Source organism: Thermobia domestica, chromosome 11, assembly GCF_964235325.1.
Source record: "Thermobia domestica chromosome 11, izTheDome1.hap1.1, whole genome shotgun sequence".
NCBI classification, from domain to species: domain Eukaryota; kingdom Metazoa; phylum Arthropoda; class Insecta; order Zygentoma; family Lepismatidae; genus Thermobia; species Thermobia domestica.
This window is the reverse complement of record NC_137464.1, coordinates 37,105,270-37,125,284: the sequence shown is the minus strand read 5'-3', so window position 1 is coordinate 37,125,284 and position 20,015 is coordinate 37,105,270. Positions and strand designations below refer to the sequence as shown.

Sequence of the window (20,015 nt, the reverse complement as noted above, 5' to 3'; positions counted from 1 at the left end):
GATGACTCCAGGCCCAGTGTGGTATGAGAGGAGCCCGTACAACTTCTATCTCCGACCGGACTACTTTTAAGGAAACCACCGTCCCACCGGTTCATGATATGAGGCCAGGTTTCTTTGGAAATCCAACATGCCGCGTTCCTAGCTTTCTCTTTGAGGGCATTACTCCGTCTAGTACGGCTAGGCGCCAACAAGATTCACTCCCCCATCACAAGACCCCAGAACAACCAAAAATCAGATCCAAGAATCATAACTAGGTCAAAATAATTTAAAACATGGAAATCCGCCCATAAACCAAACCGCTGCCAGGTTACAACAGAAAATCAGATCGACTTCATGCGAGGCATTATATTGATAGTAACATCACTTCCCTGTTACGGGAAGGTTGATGAGCTCCCCAACCTGAAGAGGACTACGTTATTGCAGCTCCGAAGAACTAGCTGAGGGAGGTGCCACATTCTCGACGCCGAGGAGAGAACTGTCAAGAGGTATGTCAATACTGGAAAATGCTGGATAAGTAAGAATATGGTGTGTTTCAAAATGATTCGATTGATAAGAAATCGTTCCATAAGCATTAAACTCAATTAACGATTAAAATTCTATTGAAATACTTTCGACCATATCCTGGAGTTTTGTTTGGCACGGTCGTAGTTCCAAATTATTATGCCACGTGGCAGAGTGGCAAGTTGGAAGATGTGTGTGTCTGGTGCAGATAAAGTATTTTGCGTCCTACGATTTCACATTAATCAATTAGTCGTTTACATCAAGGAAGACTGAAAGAAAAATACAACGAACTTTTAGACTTCACAATGTAGCGTTTTCCAAGTAGCAGAATTGGTCATTACTTGCCGGCATCTCACTACCATTATAACTGAAGATCAGAAATAAAAGTACAGATAAGAATAGGGAAACAAGTCTTAGGAAGAAACGAGTGTATTTTATGGGTTTACTGAATCGTTAGAAAAAAAGACTCAAAGTATTCCGTGAAGAATACGGTACCTGTACGAAACAAACATAGACACAGCAAAAAGCAACTAAAATTGACTTACATGCTTCTGAAGTATCGAGTGGGATAAGAACAGGAAAATTAACGTTGTAGATCGGAAAAATGAAAGATATCAAACATAATAAACAGAACACAACTACTCATGTTACAGATGTAAGAATACAAATCAAGACTGTCATATCTAGATCAAGGCAGCTTAATATCTGGGACATTGTCTCTGTTACCTACCTCTTTAGGAGAATGTGTTTTTGGCCAAAACTTGAGCAAACACATTATAACAGGCTCCGTTAGGGAAGGATCTTTCTCCAAAAATTGCACTACACAATATGCCAGTTGAGGATGGTACACTGATAGTGATTTTACCTTGTGAAGTGGTAATAACACCTTCAGAAGAAATACCTTATGTTCCTCTTTTAGTGGTAGTGCAAAGCCATTGATTATACTGAAAAACAAAGGAGTGAAAGTTGGTTACTGTCCATATATAAAATTTACAGAACAACATTTATCACAAATATGATACCAGAAGTACATACAAATATACCTTTTGTCATAGAAACAAATCAGTTAACTAGTAGTAACAGCATCCACTTCGCACGAAAAATGAAATTGAAATATTTTAAATTTTCATCAAAAATGTCAACTAAAACCATAATAAAAGAAAGCTAGAGCGTTTTATTTCTAAAAATAAAAGTTTTGATACACTGGACCTCAGGTTCATAATAGCTAAAAGGTTGCATACCCTTCAGAGTATTATCATCAACAGTAAGTGATTTGTTTGTTTCTTTTTTTCTTTTCACAAACGAGCGAAAGTAAGCTGCTATTGTTTGTTTTCAAAAGGCATCAAGTGTTCCACAGCTACTAAATTTCAATAACACACACACACACAGTACACTGTTCACATAATGTTCTTCAGCATACTAATGATGCTACCAAAATGTTCTACGAACCTCTACTAAATCAATGGAATTTACAGAAAACTTTCCGAAAACAAATCTAGGAAATGTTTTCATTTAATCCTCTTCGTAAAAGCTGAATAAAAACAATTAATTGGACACATTGAAATAGAAATTGAGCAAAAGCTCCTCTTCGGAGAAAATACAGAGTGGGAGTCTCAACAGAATATTTGTACTGAGTTTCAGTTTAGTTGGACAAATTTGTTGAAATTATTTCGTGGTGGGAAGCCAGTCTTCTTAGAGAGAGGGGGAAGAAAAAGGTTTAGAGCCTTTAATGGTTTATATTACCGTTCGAAACAGAAATGAAAAAAAAAGGAGACGCGAGAACGTGCCAGTGAGCGAGGGACAGAAGAGCCCAAATATTTCTAGTCCCTGAATAAACTAATTGATTTCAAGAAGGAACAAAGACTCGAAACTCCTTCTCGAGAGAGAAAAGATAAGGGAAAACAACAAAAATTCCAATTTCCAATAAAACTATATTTACTATTTGGTATTTTCGAAGTTTCTCGTCAATCCTTGTTTAAACAAAAGGAAATATATTCCGTTTTCAATAAAAGGTGCCGGTACGCCCTACCGTTGCATACCGCCAGAAATAAAACTAATATGACAGTAGATTTTCTCTTTGAGACCATCTCCTATCTTTGATTTTGCATTGATTAAAACTTAAGAAACTTACCTTCCTAAAATTTCTAGTAATTCTGCTATTCCATTATGGTGTTCTGTTTCATATATGAACCTGTTAAGAAAAAAAATGGATCATTCAAACATTACAAAACTCATTATAGTAACTAATAACCACATGCATATTCTGCTGGATTTAACACTAAAGGACAATAAAATATTATTTTCTTACAAGTTTTCTCTATTTCAACCTGTATTTTTAGTAACATGATTAACTTTCAGATCATAATAATCCTATGAATTCAAGTGTGTCATCTTAATACTAAAACATTCTCGGTTTGGATACAAGGTAGGTATTTTCCCAACAATCCCTTATCTCAAGGAAGCAATGTCATGCCCTTGTTTTTGGCTTAGGGGTCGTATGACTCAGATAAGAGAAATCTCTGCTGCAATGTAAATTTTATTGGACATAAATCCGAGTTGAGTTCTACATTAGCATGAACGGTGTGACAAATTAGAGCATTTAATTTGCTCGTCAGGTAACATCGACGGAACTGACAGCTGGGTGTGCTCTGTTAACACGTGGGTATGTTCATAAAAAGAACAGTTATGCAGGTGAACATAATAGTGTTTAATATAAAATGTTAATCAATTTAAGTAGAAGCAATAAAGTTCCTATTGTGTATTATGTTTTGTAATGTAAATTTTGTAAATGTACCCTGAAACTTCCATCAATGGGAATATTCAGAGAACTTTCACTGAAAACTAGAGCACCAAATGTCCTTGAAACAAGTGTCAATGTCTACATTCCAAATACATGTTAGTTTAGAAGTTAGTAATTTTTAAATCTTACAAATACTAATATAATTAAAATAATGCGTTTAAGTTATCGGTGAAGACTGATTCTAATATTTACTTTTTCCCTCTCAATTCGATTTTCGGACATGTAGACTTCTCTTCATGACATACAACGTTCATTTTAGAACTTTTCCGAAACTAAATGATTTTCCTGAATAGCGTACACTATTTTAATAACTAACTAGTTCCCAACATGGTATGAGTAATGATCCTCCCTTCAAATTACCTGGGTATTCCTAGTTTGCGTAACAGTTCTGTTTTCCATGTAATTTACAGAAAACTGCTTTTATTGTAAGATTCCTGATTGAATTAAAAGTGATACCTTTATTATACTCACCTATAAAATATATTATTTATTTGTTTTCTGATATATGCACGAAGACCTAAAAATTTTCCATATATCCTGTGTAAAGTTGTTTTCAGAAAGTCTCGCTCACGAGGGTCTTCTGAGTCAAACAATTCCAATAACTGCAAGAAAGAATATTTTACTGATCGTCTTCAAGAAAAGAAGAGCATAGAGAAAGACTCCTTTCACTAAACCAAAACCAATATCCATCTTGCAAATCACATTTATTAACAAGTTGTTCCTTCAAATTCAAGTCAGACCGCAATATTATATATATATATATATATATATATATATATATATATATATATATTTACTCCTCTTCAAAGGTAGACTTATCTCTATCTGTGGATGAGCTTTAGCCGCATCAAGGGTAAAGCGAAGACAAAACCTTATCCCTTCTGACGAATTTCTATGTACTTGATTTCATACATTACTAGAATCGATTACCCTCTTCGCTGGGTTAAAATAAAAATTTTAAATGCACAACTCCTTATCTCATGTATCTGGTATCCGTGAATATGCTGTTTTTATTTTTAGTTGCATGGATTTACATGTATTGGTCATTTTTGATTATTTTTAAATCTCTCTCCCTCCCCCAATTTGCGGGCCTGAATTTGGATTTAAACGGGATCGGAAGTGTCACTGTTCATCTGAGTGACTCCGAAAACTATTGATTCGACACTAATATCGGCCATTTCCGATCATTTTTAAATAGCTTCCCCTTCCTTAATTTGCACTGTCAAAATAATATGATAAAAACCATCCCTGGTCCGAAACTCATCTATATTGAAAATTTGATCGAGATCGGTTGGGTGGTTCAAGAGTTACTAAGATCTATTTATTTTTATGTAGATCCCTTCTCCTCCCCCAGCCATACGTTCTACCGTCAAAGTAATATGATAAAAACCATCCCAAACCCGAATCTCAGCTATGTTGAAAATTTGATCGAGATCGTTCGGGTGGTTCAAGAGATTAAGAGTCACAAATATAGTCATTTCCAATTTTATAATATAGACATATTAGGTGTTGTGCTGCTTTTGATAGAAAGGAAAAGGGAAGAAACAATACACCAACTCTGACCCCAACAAAACGGATAGGACACCACAGTTCTCTGCTTTCTCCGGTCCTACTGATGTGCTTGTATAAAACGTGGAACTTCTTACTACTTGAGATCAAATGTCAAACGAGTCTAGATAATTGTAACCGCTCGACGATTCGACGACCCAGCTTTGAATCTCTAAGGTCAATCTAAGATGATACCGTCAAGTATAAGCTCTAATTGAACTTCTTCCAAAATTCCATCTTGTTTCATTATTAATGATTTTCAGTGAAAAACAGTTCACAGCTATACGTGAAATTTAGTTGATTTTTTCTAACCCTACACATGAAAAAAACTGAATACAAGCAGTGCTTTCGTTAAATTTAATACAAAGGTAACAATAAAAATAATTTTAAAAAAAATCAACACTCATATAATATGCACTTTAACGAAATAATCAATAAGAGCAAACCATATCCTTTATATTCCGTATTTCCCTACGCACAATGAGAAGAAATTCTCTCCTTAAAACAGTAAATACAGAGCTCATTAGCGTACGGATCTTACTGAATTATAAAAAAAAGTCTGATTAAAATATTTAATTTCATCATTGATTCATTAAAAATGGTGTGCATACCTGCAATACGAATTTCTGATCTATAAACCTTTTTGCAGCGTTTGGTTGGAAATCTGGAGACTCCAAAAACCTGAAATGGAAATTTAAAAAATCCTGAGCTAAAGGTGAATTAATTTCCCTACAATCAAAAATACTTAATACTGAAAAATATCCATGAACTCAGAATCCTCGTTTATATGCTGCAGACTTTTTAATTTAATTTGATGGTGCTCGTATAATCAAAAGATGTTACTTGTACTTAAATACTTTTGCGTCGCGATGTTGCATCCACAAAGAAATAATTTCAACGATTCACTTAGCAGCCAAATTTAAGACTCTTTCCTAAGCTTATCCCTACTTTTTGAACTTCAGTGAATATTTAAAGACAACGAAGAATAAATAACAAAAATGTGGACCAGGTGGTATTTACAAACCGTATTAAATAAATTAATAATTGTTTCTAAACCTTTCTCTAAAGACCAGAAATTTGGGTGCGTGGTTTATGACGTCATGACTGTTGGGCACCCAAATATACACACTACACGAAGGTCTTAAAAAGAATTGTGAGTTCAAGTAATAGCATTTCGCAGATGCTAGCTGGTTAATTTTCTGAATTTTTAGTTCACGTTCTTTATTTCCTATTTTTATTATGTATATGAGAGTGAGCTTAGCGAAAGCTCTAAAACTACTACAATTCTCATACCTATCTGATAATTCGAAAGTATTATTAAACGAAGCTGAATCAGGGTTTCCCGTTATTTGGTGAACACCAATACCCTGACTTTTCCAGGTTTCCCAGGTCATGATTTACAAATTGCCAGGCTTACATTTAACGTTAAAAAACAACTACGAGGGCTGTCCAGAAAGTACCAGACGTTTTGGCCTATCACCGGCAGTGGGCGGGGCTAGAGTCGCCATTTTGGTGTCTGAACGTTACCACACTCAGTACCCATCCACCTGCGGTAGCGTGAGGACTGTGACACACTTACTGTGTTTTCTATGACGTGTTACAATAGAAAATCCCGTCTCTTGTGAGATGCGTTCTACGATTAGCCTTTTGTTGGCACGAGAACCACAAGCCAATTGAAATCCATCGAAAACTGTGTGAAAACAAGCGCCGGGGAAAAGCGAAGGTGGTGTTCTTTCACAACAACGCATTCGACACACGGCCAAATTTACCAGAGATCTCTTGGATGGTTTCGGATAGGTGGTGTTCAATCACTCAAACATACAGCCTGGATTTGGCGCCGGGCGACTACCACCTCTTCCCAGCGATGAAGAAATGGCTCGCTACACATTTTGATGCTGACCCCGAACTACATACCAGTGTAAGCCAGGGGTGAAATCGTAGGCGGCAGATTTATAAATCCTCAAATTAATCAATGTCTAAATTTTGCATAACATAAGCTCTGGTAGAGAGGAAATTTTTCCTAAGCCATTGTAAGGTTTTCTGAAAGCCGTCATATGATCACACTGTTTACGATTAAACATAAATCGCATGCAGTTATATTGTATGCTCTATAAGCGATTCCTAAGTTCTTTGGTTAGATCTACGTATTGCTATAATAAAGGTGAGTTAAAACTACTAAGGAGAATAGTAATCTTTATGTCCTGAGGAAAAATGCTCTATAGTAGCGAATGTCAGACTGAATCAAATTATTTTGTATTCGTTTTTTTCTTTATATGAACTGGCAAGCTACGGCTTCTGATAGTAACAAATCCCAAGTTGCTAACTCCATTACAAAATGAAATTACGGCAACTAAAGCTATACTTAGAAGTAGAGCTGCATCGGCGCTTAGTACTGATTTCAACTTTCAGAAGCACAGTGACTCAGTAGTAGAGCGCTCACCTCTTGTGCGAGGAGTCTCTGGTTCGATTCCTATCCAAGCGAGTTCGTGGTGGACAATATTGTGTCCGTGGATTTTCATGAGGTTCTCCAGTTTCCTTCCACATTCCTATTCCACGACCCGCTTTCATGAAACATCTCCTTTAGCCTAAAGATCATAATCATGGATGTAAAACTGGAGATTTAATTTAATTTCAGGTAAATAAGTCGTACAATTCTGACATTCTACACACTTTCCTTATTTAGCCAATGTAACCCTTTCTGTTCCCGAAGCTGAACGGAATTATTCTTGGAGAAAGGATCATAAGAATCAAGAGGATAATTCTTCAAAGGCCGTTCCGTTGATTTGCAAGACCTGAGGTAAAATTAAATTGCAGGGCCAATAATGTAGATAATAATCAGATACCCAGCATGAATAAATTATTTCAACTGGCATTTTCAACGGGATGGTCCTATTTAAAAGACCAATCCACAAGCGAAGTTCTAAAATGACTTTGAACGCAGAGAACAGAAACTGGAAATCGTACAAAGCACCTCAACGGAAAGACTATGAAATCAGATACTGAAATGTGTTAGTGAACCTTTGTCAGACCTTATTAATAACTGAAATTGACAATATAAGACTTGAAAGCCAAGGATACTAAACAGAAGAGAACGTGTTATGGTGAAATTAATGAACAGTGCAGGCTTTCTAATGCTAATGAAAAATTATAGGAAATCACGACGAAAAAACATAGGAGGTTTTGCGAAGCTGTGAAACAGGAACATTTCAATTATTTACTGAAACATTTTGAAGGAACATTTGTGCATTTAAAGCATTTTGAAAGTACAAAGAACAAAGAAACTCATATAACAATATTTCTACCTATTGGAAGGAACATTTCAATTATCCAATAGGTATATATAAAACACCAATTGTTATATGAACATAATTCTACTCTAAATATAACTAAACGGGTAATAATCTAGTTGCAAAATTTTATACGAGTTTCTTAAATGTTTTCATACGGAGCTCACCAGTATTAACCAACAATCATAAGGACAGCGTAAAAAGGACCTGAATCAGAAAATCAGTGTTTTTAAGTATGCGTCTCCAAGATGTGAATAATTTAATCACTTGCAAGATCCTATCGTTTCTATGTTAATTCTTTTTTTCAAAAAAATCACAAAACACAAACACGATACAAAGAGTTGGTTTGTTAAGCATCTAAGCATCTAAATACACAATTGCAGACAGAACTTAATGCATCTAAGGAAATATATACAACAGTAAATGTATCAGTTACACTTTCATTTTCTTCAGTGCCTGAATATGCTTATTTGCCATCTTCCGTTTCTCTTTGTTCTGCTCGTCTTGAATTTCCTGTAGTTCATTCATCTTCAAGGATGAGGTCTGGATCATTGCCTGGCCAACACTAACGTCAGCTATGTCCTTTTTTCATAGCGCAGAAAATAATCTTGTCTGAGCATTTTTCATCAGTCTACTAGTACTTCTATTTCCTTCTGTACTATTTCGTCCATTTCATTTAACTTCTTCACAGACGATTCACTGTTTGAAACTTCCTTTGGTATAGCTTCTTGCTTCGCATTTCTTAACACACTTTCTTCTCTAGAAATCTTTGCCACTGCGGCCTCTTTGGATCTGTACTCTTTTAAGTAATCTTTATGCTTTCTCCAGGCGTTCTGCATAGCATCTATTAACGCTGTTATTTCCTTATGTTATTTTCACAAGTGGAAGTATCAATGCCACAAAACATAGAAGGTTTCGTTAAAATATACGAAATGTAGGAGTTTATACGAAGAGATGCAAATATAGAGGAAAAATAAGAAATATAGGAGCATTGGAAAGCCTGACAGTGTAAACGTAACCATAAAAGTTTTACCGAAGGTGACGAATTTGATTATCGGAGAAAAACATATCAGATTTCCATATACATTTTAAACACTCACTGCTTAAAAATGCTGCTAATTAGGTACAGTTGAAAGCAAAAGTTCATAGCTTCTCTGCTTCTACATTTTTTTCTTTTATCAATAATATCGCGATTCTACGTTCAGTGGGGGGAGTTCGGTGCTCAATCTTCTATCCTTTCAGGACAAGCGTGAATTTTGTATATCTTAATACACTGAATCTTTATTTTTCGTCACACCTGTTCAAGGCGGGTTTAAACCGCGTATTCCCCACCTGAGTATGCCATTGGTCGGAATGAATTTGAGTATACTTTTGGACGGTTCTGTCAAATATAATTACCTGAGAAAAAATTCATACACCAATTGCAAGTGAGGCCATGCAGCTTCCAGAGTCGGTTCATCCTCTTCAGGATCGAACTCTGCTCCGTTGGGGTTGCTGGAAGGCGGTAACGTACGAAACAAATTCACAGCGAACTGTCGAAAAAAAAAAAAAAAAAAAAGAGAGGTTTATTAGAAAAATAAAACAATTACGAACTGAAATTTCAACAGTAAAACAAACACAAATAAAAGAACTGAGATTCATATATTTTACGTGTGCACAATGTATGTGCTAAATATATATATACACAGTAAGAAATCACCTGAACCGAAAATTGTACTACGAAACCGAAGTGGGCATCCTCACAATCTGTGAAACTGAATTATGTTAAGTAGGTGTGAACAAACTAAGTACATTAACTAGAAACATGATTAATTGGTATCACACAAGAATATTACAAGAAAACAAATACATAAGCAGCTGGGACTTTATCACATATTAATCGTAATTAGCTGTTATACTTCATCCACCTAAAAACGGAACTCAATAATTTGTCAAATCTACTTTATCAAATGGAATCTCTATGATGAGGTAAATAAAAACTGGAAATCTGCTTTACTACACTATTTTTCGCAAAGTCATAATACAAAAAATTAGAAACTTCCGTATATGACATGGATACTACATCGTTTTACCCTTGTCGAGGAACTAGAGGGAAACCTGTGCATAAAGGAATCCGTATTACGCGGAAATGGTTCGTTGATATTAAAAGTGCGTTTCCATAATTTTTAAATACTGCCTCTTGAGCGGAAATTTGTATATAACAAAAAGTGTTACGGTACGATACCGTTGAAGAGAGAGTTCACTGTATAATAATGAATACTCATAATAAAAACAAATCAATTCTTTTATTTAATATGTTTTATAAAGCAACACAGATCCCAATTCCACACTAATTATCTTTTTTAAAATAATAAAACATGAAATTTATCAGTATTGATAGGTTCTGATGCATACATTTTCGTTCGACACTTTCTTATATTCTATCTTGATATACAACCGTTACAAAGAGACACTGACGTCATTCGTAAGCTTTGATTTATTTTTTTTTATTGAAATCCACTGTTTCAGTAAAATCTGGTACGGTATATTTAAAAAAAAAAAAAAAAGTAGATCCGCAATTCCATATTCAGTCTTAAATTGCATTACACGATGTCTGATACGCAACACTTTTTTTTTTCGTCAGTATATTTTAGCACCGCTTAACTCTTGTTTTATGGCTTTTATCCCTTAAGTAAACTTCTGAGTTATTCTCAGATGCGAACCGCAACGTTGCAGTTAACATGGTCTGTGTTTCTGAATTGCACATTTAACGTCGGTAATTCACGAAGATAAACATCTAGTGAATAGCAGTGTTCCAAGCTTCCAACATTTAATTTTCTGTCTCACAGTTTCCGTTCATTTTGATAAACGGTATCTCCATTAAAATTGTGTCGTTTCTCTTACCAAACTGAGATAATTATTTTATTTCCAACGTAATTTAAGATACTTTTAAAAAAGCTAAAATTTAATTGTGTCGTATATTATACACTCAGGTAATCAGAAAATACATAATCAGAAACATTAGTAAACGTTTCTATATAGCTTATTACCTGCAATGCCCGTTTTTTGACAGGAAAAATAGATCTGTCGAAGTACTTGAACCCTCTTACGCATTTCTACAATACTCATTTCAATTAAAGTGTAGTGGCGGTTCTAGGTCGGGGCCGGGGGAGCTAGGTCCCAAGCTATTTAGTACCTAAAATTATTTAAGGCATTATTTATATATTTTTGAAAGTTTATAGTAAACTCATGATATATCAATTACAGTCCGAGTTCTGGCTGCCCCTCTTCCCAGTTTTTACCTTCTAGAACCGCTACTGTTAGTGTAATGGTAAGTTGTATAATTGGCAAAGTTTGACCTCTTACCCCCTTAGGATACACCCTTTAATCGAAGTGATATAATAAAAATTCAGATTGAGGTAGTTAATAATGTCTGAAACTGATTTCAAACGGGTCAACCGTGTTTCCGTGGTACGATCATAAGCGACAGATAACATCAATTTGAATGCGATGAAAACAATTATAGAAACTGTCACTCTCATTAAAACCAGAATTTCGGAAACGATGGGACATGTGGGAGATTTAACAACGTCATCGGCATCTCCCTCATCCCCCTCTCGAGAGACTGAATTTCGACTTAAACGGTATCTGCTGTGTCACTATTAACCTTCCGGGGTCATATTTTTTTTGTGACACGGAAGTCACACTGGGGTCCCATGGGTCCCAGAAACTTGTCTTATCTCCTTGGTTTTAAATACCTTTTTTGCAAATTTTGTTGTTTTTACTATTCTGTGATAGACGCAGCGTACCAGCCGTAACAACAGGCGGTGTTGCCAATTGATTTACATGGGTGAGAAAGATTTAAAACACAGAACTAAAAGTAATTTCTCTAGGGACTGTGAAATCCCAATATGACTACGGAGGGTTAATCTCAGTTACCCTATATTGGTTGTTTTCGATTATTTTGGCATTTGACCCCTTTCCCACCGTTATTTTTTTTATTCGACGAGCAATACCTTTCGTGTTGCCCATATCAAAAAACCATGAGCTGAACAGAATAACCAACTATGAGCAACACCTACAGCGTTACCCCCTGTTAAATCTCGGACTAGCTGACAAGCTCGTTCTTGAGTAAACTTGGGCTTAACTACCATCAGAGCTGTGACCAATCAAGTTAGCGACCCTGAAACATATGAATTCGACATTAATAACGGTCGCTGTTGATTATTTTTACTTGTTACCCCTTCTCATCCCTAGAGGTTCTAATGGGGCTAAACATGGACTTCAAACGGCATCAAGAATGTTACAATTCATCCCAGTAGCCACGAAAACTACAGACTCGACATTAATATCGGTCATTTTCGATCATTTTTACAGGTAACCACTTTCGACTCCCCCATAGGGATGCTCGTAGCTCACAATATTCTTTTTCAGATTGTATGCAATATGTGTACCAAGATTGGTTGAAACTGTTCAGGCGTTCCAATTATGCTGGATCATATGCCAGTTATGTTGGCAGAGGGGAGATGAAAAATAAAATGTCAAAAATGATTGAGATTTGTGTCGAACCCACTCCAAGCTGGGCTTTTTAATCGTATTAATACTACCCACTTCAAGCCGGGTTTTTTCATTACATCGATTAAACAATGAAAATTAAGTATTTCACTGTAATATTTTTCATAAGTGTCTGGTGAAGCCAACGTGTTAGTTGGCGAAAATGTAACACGTATGTAATTTTTAAATGTGAACATATTGTTTTGCTCAGCAAATTGTTTGTGTTGAAGTATTTCAGATTAACGTCCCACACTTATGCCCTTTTGGCTAAGGAAGACGCATGATTAGTAAACAGAGAAGTGAACGATGACAATCAGTGGAATGAAAATGTTGGAAGAAACGGGAGTATGGAGAGAAAACTTACGGACACGATGTTGGCCAGCACAAACTTACTTGGCCAAAGACCGAAAACCGGAGATCCCACTCACCAGAGGTAAGCGCTCTACCATTGTGTCATCGTGACCCCTTTCAATGTGATTGATAACTGAATGTGAATTCTGTGGGGGTAGGGTGTTTTAATATTTATGCCAAAAGTAAAGTATACTCTGTATTTTTATCATTATACTTTCATTAAAATAAATATTCTAAGGAAGATTAGGATTCAAATATTTTTCATAAATATCTTTACCCCGTGCGAGGAACGGGTATATTGAAAACTGAATGCCATATTATGTTACCGAGTTTGCCCTTTAGAATGCACGAGGTGGATGATAAACCCAAGTGAATACTAATGGAACAACTGATGGAACTAAGGTAAGATTAGGGAAGAGCGAATACCGAGAAAATCCACGGACATGATACTAAAAACTTAGATGACCTGGGATTCGACCTGCGTTGCTTCCTTTCAATAAATAAATACAGGGTTATTAAAAAAGAATGGTGCAAAACTAAAGCATATTTACTATGCACTGAAAGAACATAAAACCCAAAAGTGGTCGAAAAGAAGGAAGGTTTTAAGTTTTCGTTGACATTAGGAATTGGACATGAGCACGCTGGATAGCACGGCAAACATCCAACCAATATTCCGGTTCTTGCCAGACGTTCCACCGTATCCTCGGTTATCCGTTCCACTGCACTAAGAATGCACCCAGCGTGAAATGCAGTCCTTATTTCTTGAATTTATTATGAAAATGCATCTGCTCTGTTACGACAGACCGTGCTCGTGCAAATTCAATCACACAATACACATGCTCTAACTTCATGGTCGCCACTTGCATTGTTACTTACACACCCAGCGGCTCTAGCGGTTTTGACGGAAGCTGAGTTGATTTTGAGTCTAGCATCCCTTTCAACAGCGAGGCTATGTGAGATGTGAACCTACTGATTAACGAGGAATCCGAACTACATTAGCTCCCACCGGGAATCGAATCCAGACCTCCAACGTCAAAGGCGCGTACGCTAACCGCTTAGCCACGAAGGAACTCACACTTTCACGTAAGCCTCGAATACAGATTATAAAACATATAACTTTCCTTTATCTGTACGACTAATTTTGCATCTGTATGTAGTTTCAGTACAAAATAAATATACTTTAGTTTTGCACCATTCTTTTCGAATAAGTGTACATAAACAAATGCGCACAATCCCAAACATCTTATTCTACATTAGTATTCTAATGTGATTTCCTATTTCGCTGGTATTTACTTCTAGATGTAGTCACACAAAAATCTCTCTTACAGTTAAAGTCTCGAGTCTGAAAAATGACAAATCATTATCCGAAAAGTTCTGCCGAATTTTAACCCTACAAGGAAGGCGATAACATGAATAAGACGTATTCGCAAAATTAGAAATATTTCCTATCGGCAACTATTTCTAACAGCAACCTATCTTCAAATTTCGGTCAACGGATTCCGGGAACCATTGTTGCCATTGCTAACAGGAGTCGTTAGAAAGTAAATAAATGACTAATAGAAAACACTAAAAACGACTGAACTCTACTGCGGCTAAATTTAACAGAATTTAATAATATAAAGAAGTAGAATACCTTGTGGTTTCACAAAACATACCTAAAGAATACGGCAATATTATTTATGGTATTCGTAAATCGATCAGCTTAACCTATAATTTATATTTTATGTATTTAACAGAACACACTTCTCGTATCATTGACGAAAGATACTAAATATCAGTTGAATTCTTCCTGCGTTCCCAATTCTTGTGGGAAGATTGGCTACATATCGATGCACTAGTGATCTATCACAACACTAATTTACACAGCCTTAGCAAAAACACACTCGAAACACTAACAAACAATTTAATCACATGTTGAACTTAGTTAATGCAGGCGAAATATCCGAAATCTGGATACACCGCGTCACGTAATCGAGAAATAAACAAGGTACATTGTAGAGTAGGAATATACTAAGTATGTACTAATAGATCATTCTATTCGAATTTATATATATATTTAAGAAGTTCAGGTTGACAAAAACGTTTAAGTACCGCTCAAGACAAAAGGCTATAAATTGGCAATTATAAGCTGAAACTCGTCCGAATTTACACCTAGTAGCAACACTACAATTTTAATGGCTAATCACCATGTGACAATGATTAACTTAGCCTTAAAATGGCTAAATTGGTCACTACCTGAAACAAATGAAGTCGTCCACTGTGTAGATGACCTCTTACCTCGTCCCCATAGATGGCTGTTTAACGAATAAAAGAAATGGTAACCCGATGTAGCAATATGTAGTTATGCGCTCTCCTGAAGCAGAATAATGTTTCTCTGGTTCAAAAGCATTGGCTAGACGTTTTTAGCTTTCCATGTTCGTTTTAATTGCTGTACGTACAAAATTGAATTAATTGTCTAGCCATGTAGCAGGAGTTCGTGATGCACGATACTCAATGCAGTCTACAAAGCATATCTAACCTCTCCCGTTCAGTGTTTCTTTATTATTATTATTTAAAAGAAAAAAAGCTCCGGGGGAGGCACACTTAGTATTCGGAGGGGCATATACTATTTTCACACGGTACTATTATATTTATTATTATAGATGCACTGCCCTTCCAAAAAATATGTCTGAAAAAAAATCTACTCCCGCTAATAATATATTTGATTTTGTTGCTTGGGAATGACTTTGTGTGGTGGCAACCGATGATAATGATCCCACAGAGTGTCACAAAAAACACAAAGTTTCTCATGTCGCTTTCAGAGTCGCGGTTAACTCATCTGAAACTTATCGCCTCTCCTTACACAGTTTCCTAAACTGATAGATAGGTTGGCGAATGGTTCCTGCACTCCGACTGAATGCATTTAATGCCTCACATGGTTGGCCATTACCGACCTCACAGGCTGGTCTAAATGCTTTGTACGTAGTCTAGAGGGATTCTTCGCCATTCTTCTGCTTATTATCGAATGCTTAGCATATTTTTCACTGACATCTATTCCCAATTTCAACTGCTAAAGTATGCAGCTCCGTCTTTGAGACTCCCATCCATGTTTTTAACTTGTTCTCACTGACGGTTTCGTTGAACTGTAGCGAGCACAATGAGCAGGCTACAAGAGCAAATACTCAATAACACGTTATATATTTGCCTTCAACTTGAAGCGAAAGATGCACTGAGAGAAACATGACAAGCCTTTTATTTCGAAGAGGGCACCTAAAAATTGTAGGAAAGGAACAAGTGCCTAGTTTAAGGTATGTTTATATGATTAAAAAGAAAAGAAAATATACTATAGAAGAGATAATAATAATAATAATAATAATAATAATAATAATAATAATAATAATAATATTTTTATCTGCGGCAAAAAGTATATGACTTGGCAGCAATAAGCATGTGGACGAGAATAATCAAAATAAATTATTTGAAACACAGCCCCCCCCACCACCACCACACACATACATACAAATAGAAGTTCTGTGCTCCGGATCCCAGGATATCGATTCGACGTATTTTGTTACATAGGATTTCAAATTTCGAAACCCCAGGACGATTGAACATGTCAATTTTGTTCTATGGGCGAAAAAACTTGTGTCCTCACTATCCAAACTCGCTCAAATTTTTCGCTTATAACAAAACAATTGACAGAGTCGATCGTCCTCGGGTTTCGAAATTTGGATTGTGTAACAAAATACATCGAACCCATACTCTGGGGTCTGGTACATAGTTTTATTTATTTTTATTTATTTATTTATGTGTGTGTGGCTGTGTAATCAATGGAGAAATGTTAAGCAAATTAGTGTTGGGAGTGAAGAACAGAGGGTCAGAAAGAAAAACTAGTCAGAATATTATCTGAGATATCTATTTTTTATTAGAAATGTGACAAAATATTATAGGACGTAAATGACGGAGAGGAAGAAGAATGCGATTGATGGACCATATTACAGAAACCAATTCATACTTCAAAATAAACTCTATTAAAGGAAGTAAAGAAAACCACGTAAAATGTGCATTTATGAATGAATGGACTTGTAAGCTGAAAGAATCGCACAATAAAGTAATAATGAAAGAATTTGGGTAATCTGAAGGTGAGACCCCCCCCCCAAAAAAAAACACATAGACAAATGTTACATATTACAAATTCACATGTCCTAGATCGAACCAAAGACCTTTCGTACCAGACGTGAGCACTAGCCGCAATTGAGCCACAGTGTCCCCTGTCTCTATTATCCAAGAATGAATGATGATTTTAACTCATTCTCTGTATCGTGATGCTATTTATGAATAGATCATAGCCATGTTAGAAAGCTTTAATATGTCATTTCGTTAGCACAAACCAATGGAAAGTATTAATTTAGAATATAGCGCATTGTAATTAGTACGAAATGTATTTCTCGCATAAAATTAAACATGAGTAGAAACTATTACATTCAATTATTAATATACATACTATATACGGCATTTAGAAATCAAGTGTTACCCAGGAGCAGACGTTGACTGAGACCATAATTTAGTTTTGATGAAGAGCAAACTGCGACTAAAGAGGAAACGAACGAGTGGTAGCACCAAACAAAAGATGGAACACGATCAAACTAAGAAGAGATGAAAATGAATTAGGACCAACAATTTTACAGTGCGAATTTGACAATGCTTTGGAGAAAATGCAACATGGTAAAGTCCCAGGAATAGATCAAATACCAACGGAAATGATTAAGAATCTCGGAATAGCAACAAAGAAGAAACTATTTAATCTTATTAATGAAATGTACATCTCGGGAAAAATACCAAGAGACTTCGAGAAAAGCATATTGGTACCTATCCCAAAGAGGAAACGCGCACGGAGGGACAAAGAACGTTGTTTGCTTTTTCATGCATCAAAAATACTGTGCAAAATTACCGCACAATGTATAGAAGGGAAAATCGAAGAACGGTTATCGGAGGACCAGTTTGGATTCAGAAGGAAAAGGGTAACAAGGGAAGCAATACTGAGTCTACGGTTGATCATGGAACAGCACATCAGAATAAACAAACCAACTGTGATAGCATTTGTAGATATAGAGAAAGCTTTTTACAACGCAGATTGGAACATCATGTTCAGAGCGTTGAAGAATCTGAAAGTGGATTATCGAGACAGAAGAATAATATACCAACTTTATAGAAACCAGAAAGTTGTTATAGGAAGAGATAACAAGGAAGCAAGAATAAGTAAAGGAGTGAGGAAAGGATGTGGACTTTCACCTCTCCTGTTCAACGTCTATATACTATGAAAGAATTCTTTGTGAAAAACGAGACAGACGTAAAAATAAATGGTCAGATTTTCAGCACAATAAGGTTTGCTGATGACATAGCACTGATAGCAGAGAATGATGAGGACTTGCATAAAGCACTTTCAAACTTGAACGACCAACTGCAAAAAACATGCAAAATGAAGATAAATAAGAAGGAAACAAAAGTGATAACGTGCACAAGAGCAGGACAGGAAGAGGCAAACGTATGGCTAGATGGAGAGAAAATCGAAGATGTTAAAACGTTCCCCTATTTAGGAAATCTAATATCCTCGGACGGAAGAAGTGAAAAAGACGTAAGTTCCAGAACAGCGCAAGCTAAACAAGCATTCAACAGGAAAGGAGGATTACTAACATCAAGAAATGTGTCGCTGGATCCTACACGATTTATTAAGACACTGATATGGAGCGTGGCGCTTTACGGATCAAAGACGTAGACATTGAGAAAAGCTGAAATATCCAAGCTGGAATCATTTGAAATGTGGTGATGAGCAGAATGCTGCACATATTATGGACCGAAAGGAAAAGGAATGACGACATACTAAAGGAAGCTAATAAAGAACGACAGATCATGAAGATAACAGGAAAAAGAAGAAACAGCATGCTTGGCCATCTTATTCGGCACTCCGATTGGATCACCGTGCTGATAGAGAGAAAAGCAGAAGGAAAACCAGAAAGAGGGAAAAGCAGAAGGAAAACCAGAAAGAGGAAGACCAAGGATAGAATATCTAGATCCAGTTACGAAGAAGTGGCCTTATAAAAGTATAAAACAGCTCTCCCAAGCGAGAGAAAAGTTTTAAATTTCCATGTTGCCCACCAACTTACGGTTGACGTGAACAAGAAGATTATACAGAGTGGCCCAAAAATAGGTATACATCCCTGCATTGATCAAGTATAACATTCTAGTTTATGGGTTTATTTGCTTCGGCTGATCCGAGCTTAACGTATAAGTAAAAGGACTAAGAACAAACAATAAAGAAACTAAGTCTACCTGATGGATAACCGTAAGAAAGATACAAAATGCAATGAGCTGATCAGTACGGTACTGTATCCTACTTTTGGGCCACCCTGTATAAAGGACTATAATTTCATCACTTATTTTTATTTTTTATTTTCTATTTAATTTATTTATTTATTTATTTATTTGTGTGTGTGTGTGTATGTATATCAGCACATTTCCGTTCACGTCAGCGACTGACCTCAAACTGCACGTCACCCTTTGCTTATGCTAATAGATAATGTTTGATAGCAGTCGCAAATAAAGTTTGCTGAGGTAAATGTTCAATGTTTTCGCTACTCTTAGTTTAAGAATTCTTTTTTACTATATTATCGGATTTTGCGACCGAAGACTACCTCGCTCCCTTTTAAATTGAGTTTTCTTCATAATTTCCGCACTGTGGCATAAGTTCAATCCAAATGGTATTTCTTTCCGGGAAGAAAGAGTGACTTGTTTGCGGTAGTTATTAACTCATAATTGTTGTAATCCCAAGGCTTTCTCTTTGACTAGGTAACGTAACGTACGACGCCTTAAAGACAAACTAATGCCTAACCAACTCATAAAGAGTGTAGCACCTGTAGCACTTTTCTAGAACCATAGTTCTTTATTTACTATTTCTCCACATCTTGTCTAACCCTCACTTCTAACAAACCATGTTTATATGGATGGGCGCCCGCACA

At 36.1% G+C, this 20,015-nt stretch overlaps 1 protein-coding gene across 6 annotated transcripts in view; it reads right to left on the bottom strand.

Annotated features, from left to right (window-relative positions):
- wrd (Protein phosphatase regulatory B subunit well-rounded) overlaps positions 1 to 20,015 on the bottom strand; it is a 276,708-nt gene that overhangs the window by 30,742 nt on the left and 225,951 nt on the right. For all 6 annotated transcript variants that reach the window (XM_081730383.1, XM_081730385.1, XM_081730380.1 and 3 more), the window contains 5 exons: positions 9,535 to 9,668; positions 5,461 to 5,530; positions 3,773 to 3,903; positions 2,633 to 2,692; positions 1,232 to 1,445 (listed from right to left, as the gene is read on the bottom strand). In XM_081730383.1, coding sequence (XP_081586509.1) covers positions 1,232 to 1,445; positions 2,633 to 2,692; positions 3,773 to 3,903; positions 5,461 to 5,530; positions 9,535 to 9,668 — 609 coding nt within the window. The remainder of the gene's footprint in view (positions 1 to 1,231; positions 1,446 to 2,632; positions 2,693 to 3,772; positions 3,904 to 5,460; positions 5,531 to 9,534; positions 9,669 to 20,015) is intronic.